We start from the raw sequence: 12,195 nt of genomic DNA, 5'->3' as shown, positions 1-12,195 counted from the left end.
GGGGTCCTCCCAACATAGGCAACCTACCTACAGAGGGAGTTCTGCTACAGAGGAGGACTGCATTCTGGGGAGCAAACTATCTTTAGGGAATAGCCAACCTACAGGGGGCAAACTACAGGGGGTAAACTACCTTAGTTGGAGGCTATTGACAGGGAGGAAAAACTACTTTGAGGAGAGATCCTACCTACAGGGGGCAAACTACTAACAAAGAAGCAAACTACCTTCAGTAAAGTCCTACCTACAAGGGGCAAACAACCTACAGGGGGAACTATTTAAGGGGTGTTCTTATCTGTAGTGGGGAATTATCTAAAAGAGGTTTCTACTTACTGGGGGCAAACTTCCTACTGGAAGAAGTTACCTACTGAGACACCAGAATACTGGGGGTTCTAGCTTACTAAGGGAACCTACATACATGGTGCACCTACCTAATGGGGAAAAATTCATACTGGAGAAACCTATCTACCTAATGAGGGGCACCAAACTACTCTTTCCCAAAAGACCTACCCACCTTTCCGCACCACTTACTTACCTACCCATTTTATTGTGCGTGACACCAAATGGCAGAATTATTACAGTTTGGGACACTATAGGTGGGGGAAAGGGAAGGAGGGTGCTTTAAAAATGGGGAGACTAAGAAATCATCATGTGGTCTTGGCAACATGGCATGCCTCAGATATATATGCAGCAATATGTGTAGGGTTCTTGGGCAGTTTACGGTATCCTGTAGCCTTTCTTTGAGGCTGTCCGGGCATGCTGGGAGTTGAAGTTTTGCAACATCTAGAGGGCCACAGTTTTAGACCATTGTTTTAAGACATCGGTGATCTGAAGAAGTCATGGTTTGGTGGTCAACACCAACACTGGTATTGCTGCATCTCAATACAAAGACACTTCCTAGAAAGACATCAATTGAGATGTTCCTCTCAAATCTTGGTCTAATCATTGTTGGCCTCCTACCAAAGCCTCATGAAGAGTTTCTGCTCTTGAACACCATGAAGGAAATTCATCAATCAGTTGAGTACATCACTTTTTTGGTGTAATAAAAAAGGTGCAAAGAGCTTTATTGATCATTCAGTCGTCATGAAAAGTCATACAATAAATTACAATCATACAAAGCATGACGGTGCAATATACAGTACAGGATTTCTAAGCTATACACCGTACCACATGTTACACTAACATTCCGCTCCATCACTCATTATAAAAGAAACAAAGTCAAACAACAATACATTACAATCTGTGATCGGGGAGAGGTGTGGGGTCTATGGGGGTTGGGAGGGGCGGATCACAAAGGCCAAACCACTCAGCAAACATATGGGGAGGTGGGGAAGAAGAGGGGCGTTAGTGCAAAGTTTATTGAAAGAGCTTGGGTGACCATTCAGTTGTCATTACAAATGATGCAATCATGGCAGGTTAGAGCACCCTCTTGATGGGGGTGCCGCTCTGCCCTCTGCAAGAAAGTAACCAGGCAGCATCTGAAGCACCCGCCCAGCCAGAACCACCACCCCCAGGAGGTGGTTTGTTACAGTGTGTCACCCCAGTAGTAAGGTGGGGCACGTCAATGGGCGGCGTCAAGGGGCGGCAAAATTAGCTTTTGCCTAGGGTGGCAAAAATGCTTGCACCAGCCCTGCATATAATGAATTGCAACCATACATAGCATGACAGTACAATATACAGCACAGGTTAGAGTAAAGGTTTTCTGTAAGCCCCGTTTTGTGCTAACTTATACATAGATTTTGACATACATTTTAAAGTGTGAGGCTCAGGGAAGATGCCCCAAACTTATTGAGAAGCTTGTGCCTTGGGAATTTTTGATAAACGGTGAACATCCTCTGTCACATTTTAGTAACATGGATTGTAATTTCTTCTTTCCTAGACAGAACCATAGTGGTTGACGTCGCCCTGCCTCCTCTCCGTGGTCTGTATGTATTAGGAACTCTGGAATTTCCAACAAACCTCAGCAATGAGTTTAGTGTTTCTTGTATCCTCATAGCAGGTGGACGGCTAAGTGTCGGTGAGTACATATTGTAGAGTAATATGAATTACTATCACAGATTATCTATATGTGACAATCCATAGACTATTTTGAGAGAAAATGAGTGACCGGGTTATTCAGATTTCTTATATATGGAATATTATCGGGGTAAAAACAATGTTTTCAAATCAACTGGTGCCAGAAAGTTATACAGATTTTTAAATTACTTCTATATAAAACTGTTAATCCTTCCAGTTAGATTTTATTTCCATCATTTACACTTTCAAAATAACAGAAAACAAAAAAATGGCATCTGCAAAAGTTTGGGCAAGTTAATATCTTGTACAGCCCCCTTTGGGAAGGCCCCCTTTGACAGCTTGTAAACACTTTTTGTAGCCAGCCAAGAGTCTTTCAATTCTTGTTTGAGGTATCTTTGCCTATTCTTCCTTTTAAGGTCTATCCATAGATTTTCAATTATGTTGAGGTCAGGAGATTGTGAAAGCCATGACAAAACCTTCAGTTTACGCCTCTTGATGCAATCCCCTGTGGATTTTGAGGTGTGTTTAGGATCATTGTCCATTTGTAGAAGCCATCCTCTCTTTAACTTCAGCTTTTTCACAGATGGCATCAAGTTAGAATCCAAAATTTGCTGAAATTTTATTGAATCAATTTTTCCTTCTACTCGTGAGATGTTCCCTGTGCCACTGGCTGCAATACAACCCCAAAGCATGATTGATCCACCCCCATTCTTAACAGTTGGACAGAGATTCTTTTCATTAAATTCTGTTCCCCTTCTTCTCCAAACGTACCTTTGCTCATTCCGGCCAAAAAAGTAAAATTTTAACCTCATCGGTCCACAGAACTTGTTTGCAAAATGCATCAGGCTTCTTTATATGTTCATTTGCAAAGTTCAAATGCTGATTTTTGTGGTGAGGACGTAGAAGAGGTTTTCTTATGATGACTCTTCCATGAAGACATATTTGTACAAGTAACTCTTTATAGTGGAATAGTGTACCACAACTCCAGTTTCTGCCAGATCTTTCTGGAGGGATTGTGCAGTCAAACGTGGGTTTTGAATTGTTTTTATCACAATCCTGCGACCTGTTCGGTCTGATATTTTTCTTGGTCTTCCAGATATTGCTTTAACTTCCACTGTTACTGATGACTGCCATTTCTTAATTACATTCCGAACAGACGATATTGACATCTGAAAACGTTATGCTATCTTCTTATAGCCTTCTCCAGCTTTGTGAGCGTCAACTATTTTCAGTTTCAGATTTCTAGACAACTGCTTAAAAGAACCCATGGTGCTGATTGTTGGGGCAAGGTCAGATGAGTCTGGGCATTTAAAACCTTTGAGATTGACATCACCTGGTCTTCCCAGATGATGATTGAGAACAATCCATGACAATGGCAGGTCTCAGCTTTGGAAAGGGGGCAGTGCATGCTATAATTTCTGCAGGGTGCCCAAACTTTTGCAGACGCCATTTTTTTGTTTTCTGTTATTTTGAAAGTGTAAATGATGGAAATAAAATCTAACTTTTGTTGACATATTATAAGAATGTCTAATCTGTAATTTGATGCCTTTTGGAGATTTTTCCATCTTTCCTTGACTTCTTTATGCACATTAATACACATTTTTACCTGGGGTGCCCAAACTTTTGATCCCCACTGTATTACCCCTATGACATTGTTGTCTATGGGAAATATTCACATTTTTTTTTATCTCCTACTGTGATCATACTGTAGAGCCTGAACCCCCCCCCCCTGTGTTTCCTGTTGCCACCATCTTTGTATATTCAGTGTGTGCACTTTTTAAAGATGATTTTATCTTGTATATCCTGATTTAGTGATAAAGACTATGGCCCAGATTTATCAAAGTTTGTAGAGATTATTTTCCTGTATATTTGGCGCAACTCCGCTTACTTGCAACTTTTTTTTTTTTACATCCCACAGCTCATGTTGACATCTTTCTCACGTAGATGTTTTTTCACTTTCCAGTGCACCCTGATTTATTAACTGCGACTGTCGCAGATCTAGGCGCATCTGATTATAAAGCTCCAGGAGTCTACACCAGCTTGAACCTTGCTTATGTTTCTGCTTTTCTGACTACCTGATCACAGATCACACTGATTTATATCCCCACCTTGTCTCCCACCCGCCCGCGCCATCTATCTGCTACCTGTTGCAAGACTACAACTCCCAGCATTCAATTACAGTGAGGGAATGCTGGGAGTTGTAGTCTTTTAGCAGGTAGCGGGCGGGAGATGTGCGGTGCGGGTAGGAGACAAGGGGGGGATGTTAATCAGTGCCCCCGTCATTAAGTGATGGTAGCGGGAATAGAATCAGATGGAGTTCGGGCCAGCCGGGGCTCCTTTTAACATACCTCGGCGCCGTGGAGATTTTGGAGTCCGTAATGTATTTTCACATTTCCCGCTGGGTCCCGTGATTAGCCAGGACCGAGCAGCCAATCACGGGACCCGCTGGGAAATTTGATCTTACAGTAGTACCTAGAAAAACTCTTAAGCTCCGTTGTATGTTAAAAGGAGCTTGGTCCGGCATCACTCTGCAGACGGGCTGGGAGATGTGCAGGAGCTGTGCCTGCCATCACTCAGTGGTGCGGTACATGCTGAAAGATGGCAGGGACAGCTCCTGCACATCTCCCAGCCAGCTGCGGGAGTCCCGGGTGACTGCAGAGATTACTGTCATTTCAGATTTCCCACTGGGTTCCGTTTCACGGGACCCGGGGGAAATATGAAATTACAGTGATTTTCTGATCACCACCGGCCAGGGAGCGGAGCACATTACCGCCCGCTTCCCTGGCTTGCATGACTACAAATCCCAGCATGTCCTTACTGTAAGGGCATGCTGGGAGTTGTAGTCCTGTAGCGGGGGGGGGGGTAGGTGACAAGCTTGTCACTCGCCCGTACATCTCCCGCACCACATGACTACTGCTCCCAGCATGTCCTTACTGTAAGGGCATGCTGGGAGTTGTGGTCGTGTGGCACGGAAGATGAGCGGGCGGGTGAAAATAAATGTATCACCCTATTTTTTTATTTCTTTTTTTTTTCTCATTTCAGATCCTTGTATCCTGTGGACTACTTCGGATTCGGTGGACTGCGTCGATGACCAGCGTTTTTTTCTTTCTGTTTAATGTTAATAAAATGGTTAACAAGGGCTTGTGGGGGAGTGTTTTTTGGAATAATTTTTTTTTAAACGTGTTTTTTTTATTTTTTTATTTACTTGACAGGATTAGTAGCGGAAGCTGTCTTATAGATGGAGTCCATTACTAAGCCTGGGCTTAGCGTTAGCCACAAAAACAGCTAGCGCTAACCCCCAATTATTACCCCAGTACCCACCGCCACAGGGGTGCCGGGAAGAGCAAGTACTAACAGGCCCGGAGTATCAAAAATGGTGCTCCTGGGCCTAGACGGTAACAGGCTGGTGTTATTTGGGCTGGAGAGGGCCAGTAACAATGGTCCTCGCCCACCCTGGTAACGTCAGGCTGTTGCTGCTTGGTTGGTATTTGACTGAAAATAAAAATATTTTTTTTTATATTTAATTATTCATGTAAAAAAAAAGCATAAGGTTCCACCTAATTTTATTCTCAGCCATATACCAACCAAACAGCAATAGCCTGATGTTACCAGGGTGGGCGAGGACCATTGTTACTGGCCCTCCCCAGCCTAAATAATGCCAGCCTGTTACCTCCTAGCCACAGGAGTGCTCTTTCCGGTGGGTACCAGGGTAATAATTGTGGGGTAGCACTTGCTTTTTTTTGTGGCTAACGCTAAGCCCCGGCTTAGTAAGGGGTTCCGTCTATAAGACAGCTTCCACTACTAAGCCTGTAAAGTAAAAAAAAGGAAAAAAAAACATGTTTAAAAAAACATTTATTCCAAAAAAACACTCCCCCAAAAGCCCTTGTTAACCATTTTATCAACATTAAACAAAAAAAACACTGGTCACCGTAGTCCTCCGAATCTAAAGTAATCCACAGGACACACAGATCTGAAATGAGAAGAAAAAAATATATATATAAAAAATGAGTTCATACATTTAGGGGAAAATAAGTGGTAAAAATTTTTTTTTTATAAACACATATATATAACACATATTTTCAAAGCGGCAAATTGGTGTTCTGAAGTCATTGATTGGTTTTTGCTTATGTGTGCTTAAAAAAAATGGTATTCAAAAGTGATTTATTGGTTTTTGCATATGTGAGCCAAATTTATCAACACCCTCGTGATAATATGATAAATATGTCCCGCATAAGCAAAACTAAAGCAAAAAAAAAAAAAATGCCTACAGAACTTGCTTACCAAAGTATCGATGATAAATGTTCCCCCATCACTTTTTGGCTATTTTGTGCTGCTGCAATTATAGTTCTTTGTGGGGTTTGTATTGGTGTTATTGCAAGGGGCAGCAACTACTGGGTCCTATACTTAATAGCGAGGGTTACTTAGGGTTACTTACCTTTGTGTGAACCTCCCTACCCTTCATGGCTACATGTTTTGCATTTGATTGGAGTGCTGCCCCAATTTCTGTAGTAAAGGGAAAGAGAAGTTGGGTTTTCCCATATAATGCTTCTCTTTTCCCAAGGATAAGTGGTTCTGAAAGTATCTGGTAGCCTCTTATCTCCCCCTATTTTTAATAATCCTGTATTAATGGGATTTAGAAGACATGATTTGAACTATGGTATGTTTTCTTTAGACAGATTGGTTCTAAAGAATATTACCAATGGATCAGCAGGTTCAACCATTCACATTACAGAATATATGCCTATATACCATATGTTGATAATATAGCATCATATTGACATTTTACTCTCTTATTAGCACCCACCTTTTGTCCCATGTCATTGCTAGATACAGTGTCCAGAGTCAAACACAGTGGGGGAGATTTATCAAAGTTGTCTATGTCCCGCATCAATATAGACCAAACTACAGAGACTATTGTGCGCCTAATTTATCAAAAGGCGCACGGCTCTTAATAAATTCTGTGCACAGACTTCGGGATCTATGCTTTAGGGTGCGTTCCCACAGGGCGTATACGCAGCTTATTTGACGCTGCGCAAAATGTATGGCAGCAGCGGGAAATACGCTGCGTATCCCTTGCTCACTATACACACAGGGCTTTCTGATGGCAGCCCTATGCGTGTAGTGAGTTTTGGAGGCGGGGCCGTGTGCCGGAGTGTCTGTGACACGCGGCTCCGCCTCCAAAACTCACTGCACACATAGGGCTGCCACCAGAAAGCCCTGTGTGTATAGTGAGCAAGGGATATGCAGCGTATTTCCCGCTGCTGCCATACATTTTGCGCAGCGTCAAATACGCTGCGTATACGCCCTGTGGGAACGCACCCTTAGACTGTATTTAATTTATGGTCTTATATTTCAGCGTACTTTCAGCCGATGCGACTTGTCGCTGAAAAGTCGCTTTTGATAAATTCAGCACCAATGCATTTTTCGGTCTAAAATAGACTAGAATGCATTATGTTCTAAAAATCCTCTAAAGCAAAAGTCGCAGAAAAGTCGCACATATTTAGACTGCAACTTTCTGTGTGACAAATTTAGAGAGGAAAAACCAGTCTAAATCCTTAAATCCTTTGATAAATATCCCCCAATGTCCCCATACTGAAGATAGATACAGTGCCCCATATAAGAGGCAGCCATAGTGCCCCATGACTGTGCCGGCCCCAATGATCCAACAACCACGGTGCATATGGTGGAGGGATTATGCTCATAACAGACAGTAGAGCATTGTTGCCATGGAATTAACACTGTATTCCCATATGTAACCAATACGAGGAAGCATTAGTTAGTATACCATCATGAATCCGGAGACCAAATTAGGTTGGTTCTGTCTGGGCCTCAAAAGTTCTCTAAAAAACTAAAACTTAAAGGGGTTATCCACCATAAGGTGATTTTAGTACATACCTGGCAGACAGCAATGGACATGCTTAGGAAGGATCTGCGCTTGTCTTGGGGCTAAATGGCTATGTTGTGAGATTACCATAATATTGTGGCTAGCTTTTTGACAACTGGTATTTCCTGCTTGACTTTCCTTTTTCTGACTACAAATCCCACAATTCCATTTCCTCCCTCCCACAAATCAGCCACCCCACCCATTGAAACATAAATAAGCTGCATCCATTTAAAAGACCTGTGGTTTTCAATCAGGGTGCCTACAGCTGTTGCATTAGTTGCAGACTGATCTCTCTCCCACCAAGCGATCGCTCCAGCCATTGAAGCAGACAGGCTCCCTGTCATCAGCTGACTAGTGAGTCAGGTCTCGGCCACATTGCAAGCTGGGAAAAATCTGAGACAACAGTCATTTTGTATGCTGTTAAAAATAAATGTTGGGGTGAAAATCACAGAAGAATTGTGAGAAAACCGTAACACACAGGTACAGACACTGTATTATGAACTACACTAACTTTACATCCCCTGTAGCATAGTCAAATAAAAAAAAATCCTGGAATACCCCTTTAAAATAAACTTAAACTAAAACTTTCCTACTGGGTTAGGGAAGTAACAACCTTTTTGACACTCATCAAACATTGTTCACAGTTGCTTTAGCTCCACAGTCCAATGGGGTGTAGTGGTGTACATAGAAAAGCAGGGGCCCCATTATTGGTGCCAGGTTTCACTACCCATGACAGTAGGGCTTGGTGTGGCTCTTGCCTTGAACCTATGGACAAGTCTCCACCTCTTTTTCTCTAACTATGCATTTCCTCTAAGTAGGGGATTCCTGCACAGGTTGTATCCAGAGATAGTCTGATTTATGGTATGGTATGCCCTTGTGTGCATAAATGGGACATGTAATTAGGCTCCCCTTACACATCATTTGCCATTTATGTTATAATTTCTAATGTGGGATTGGGGTACATGGGCCATCTCTGACATCAGGTGTGGGTCACCTACACCCACTGAACATAGCTGCCCCATAGCTACAAAATCAACATGGAACCACTCTTTGATGCTGATTCCTGAACATAATCCTGGAGGATTTGTGCCACAAAAAGTAATTTTTTGTTAATAGTTTTCTTTAGTTCATCTGTTGTCTTGCCCTGGGGAATTTTTTGAAAGATTTCTTCTCGATGTGCCATGAACCTGTAGAATTGCATGAAGCCTTAAAACTAATTTCTCTTATGTCACATTCGGTCTTGATAATTCCGCTCCCTGTCCATTATTATATTTTCAAGCTAACTCTATGGACATGTGTTAAATTGTAGTAAGGCAATTTTTCTTTCATGGCTGACTGTTCCAGACCCCCAAGTCAACACTCGGCCCCCATCTGTCCTTGTCCGTTGTTTAAGGCCCCAAGGGGAATTTTCCTTCCGGCCCATCTGTCCAAGTTCCACCACACCCTAAAGAAATCCTAACATAGTGCAGATAATGAGGTACGTTGGTAAACAACTTTAATAGAAATTGACATCCCTATTGGTGAATCCATACTTCAGCCTCGTAGCCCTTCTCCCATGGACGTGTTCGTTGCTGAACTTACCAATGAAACGCGGCAAACATATGACTTTATGACTTAGCATCAGATCCAGAAGGCTAGATGCTGTCTCATATCTCAATCATACAACTGCTGACATGAAAAGCCACAAGCTATATGAAATGGTTCAGACTAGCTTCAAGTGACAGGGGAACAATTTTTTTTATTTATTAATTTTTTTGTTGATTTGCCTAATTATGTTCAGATGGTTGCACAGATTATTCACAATGAACGGAGTTTGAGCAACAAAAATACCATAGTCATCTCAGGTATAACTAGAAAATGGTACGGTCCATCACAAAAAGTCAGGAGGTCCAAGTAGAAACAAAGGTATTTTTGAAAACAAATCTGATGCCAGCTAACAGAGATGATCACTTTTGACCAATGGAAACCTGCCACTCCCTACCATTGCTGTATTTCACAACCATTGGCCAAAAGAAATCTTACTTAGAGAATGCAAAAACATTTTTGTACATTTTTTTTTTTACCCAAAACAATCAGTTAACATGATTATGCTGAGTCATCAACATATAGAGGTCTAAGTGTTAAAAAGTCCAATTGTTTTAAATTATTATTTTTTTATCTGAGTGAAATAGGCAATTGGAATACATTTTTGTGTATTAGTATGACCTTCTTCCAACTCCATAAATTGTTTTCTATCAAGCCTAACGATACTCCTAAATGGACAATTTGCCATTGTCCATTTTCTTTTTTTTTTAGGATGTTCTAAAGGATCAGTTTAGGTTGCTTTCACACAATAGTGCTTAGGAGAAGGGGTGAAAAACACAGGGGGCGCTCCCTGATGAGGTGTATTCACTGGTGTGTACTAGGGTGACCACATTTCCTAACTGCCATTCAGGGACACTTACTTTCACAAGTGCATTTCGTCAAACTTATACTTGAGACTGGCATTGGGCATTATATGTGGAGGCACAAGACAGCCCCCCCGACATATGTCCCTGACTTATAATGCCCCCTGTCCTTTGCCCCTCACATATAATGCCCTGTGACCTGTGCCCCTCACATATAATGCCCCTTGAGGGGGCAGGACAGGGGGCATTATATGTGAGGGGCACAGGACATGGGGTATTATATATGAGGGGCACATGACAGAGGGGCATTATATATGAGGGGCACAGGACATGGGGCATTATATGAGAGGGGCATTATATGTGAGGGGCACATGACAGGGGGCATTATATGTGAGGGGCACAGGCCATGGGGCATTATATGTGGGGGGCACATGACAGGGGGGCATTATATGTTAGAGGCACATGACAGGGGGGCATTATATGTGAGGGGCACATGACAGGGGAGTATTATATGTGAGGGGCGCATGACAGGGGGGCATTATATGTGAGGGGCACAGGACAGGGGGTATTATAAGTGATGGGCACATGGGTATTATAAGTAAGCGGCAAATGTCAGGGGGGCATTATATGTGCATTATATGGGCACATGACAGGGGGGCCCCTGTCATGTGCCCCCACATATAATGCCCCCTGACATGTGCCCCTCACATATAATGCCCCCCTGACATGTGACCCTGACTTATAATGCCCCCCTGTCATGTGCCCCTCACATATAATGCCCCATGGCCTGTGCCCCTCACATATAATGCCCCCTGACATGTGCCCCTCACATATAATGCCCCCTGACATGTGACCCTGACTTATAATGCCCCCTGTCCTGTGCCCCTCACATATAATGCCCCATGGCCTGTGCCCCTCACATATAATGCCCCCCTGACATGTGCCCCTCACATATAATGCCCCCTGAGGGCACATGTCAGGGGGGCATTATATGTGAGGGGTACAGGACATGGGGTATTATATATGAGGGGCACATGACAGTGGGGGGTCCTGTCATGTGCCCCCACATATAATGCCCCCCTGACATGTGCCCCTCACTTATATTTTGCCCCTCTCACTTATAATTTGCTCCCCCCCTCCCCTTTCTCACGCCCGTCACCTTTCTCACACGCTGAGGCTGCTCCATTCCTGCAGTCAGTGAGAGCCGCGGGGACATGATCTCCGGGCGCCGGCGCGATGATGTGATGTCATTGCGCCGGCCTGCCGTGATTGGCTCTCACTGATTGCAGGAATGGAGCAGCCGGGGCTTGTAATAGAAAGGTGACGGGTGTGAGAAAGGGGATGGGTGAGCATGCTATAGTACACTAAGTACAGGAGGAGGGGCAACAATCTTGGGGGTGGGGGGGCAATTGCCCCGTTGCCCCCCCCTCCCTGGAGCCGCCATCCGCTGCTGTGCTGTGACTCAGCACAGCAGCGGTCGGCGGCTCACGGGCTCAGATCATTCCGGGACACTATATCGTCCCGGAATGAGGGTGACCGGGACCCGGGACAGACTCTCCAAATGCAGGATTGTCCCGGGCGATCCGGGACACGTGGTCACCCTAGTGTGTACCCTACACCACACCCAGGCGATGTACCATTCTAGGAGGTAGCTGTGCTGGACTGTGCTGCGCTTGAGAGGGTGGAGATACTTGAGGTTGCTGGCTGCTGCACTCTGATGCCCGATAGAGGACAATAGAAATTAAAATGAGAAAAAAATGGTTCGGCCAGGCGCAGCACCTCGCCGAACCGTTTTTTTTCCATTTTTATTTCAATTCATACGATAGTAGTATTGATACATTTTTAGGTTCATATTGTGGCTGTAACACCTTGACCTCCTGTGTGCTGACGGATCTCCTCTGTCAGTATAAGTTG

The 12,195-nt window shown here is 43.7% G+C and overlaps 1 protein-coding gene across 5 annotated transcripts in view; it reads left to right on the top strand.

Moving 5' to 3' along the window:
* Window positions 1-12,195, top strand: part of PKHD1 (PKHD1 ciliary IPT domain containing fibrocystin/polyductin) — a 707,308-nt gene that overhangs the window by 429,498 nt on the left and 265,615 nt on the right. For all 5 annotated transcript variants that reach the window (XM_056564010.1, XM_056564009.1, XM_056564011.1 and 2 more), the window contains one exon: window positions 1,874-2,011. In XM_056564010.1, coding sequence (XP_056419985.1) covers window positions 1,874-2,011 — 138 coding nt within the window. The remainder of the gene's footprint in view (window positions 1-1,873; window positions 2,012-12,195) is intronic.

The sequence above is a fragment of the Hyla sarda genome, chromosome 3 (assembly GCF_029499605.1).
Source record: "Hyla sarda isolate aHylSar1 chromosome 3, aHylSar1.hap1, whole genome shotgun sequence".
Taxonomy (NCBI): Eukaryota; Metazoa; Chordata; class Amphibia; order Anura; family Hylidae; genus Hyla; species Hyla sarda.
The sequence above is the reverse complement of the archived record's forward strand: the minus strand, read 5'-3'. Positions and strand labels throughout refer to the sequence as shown.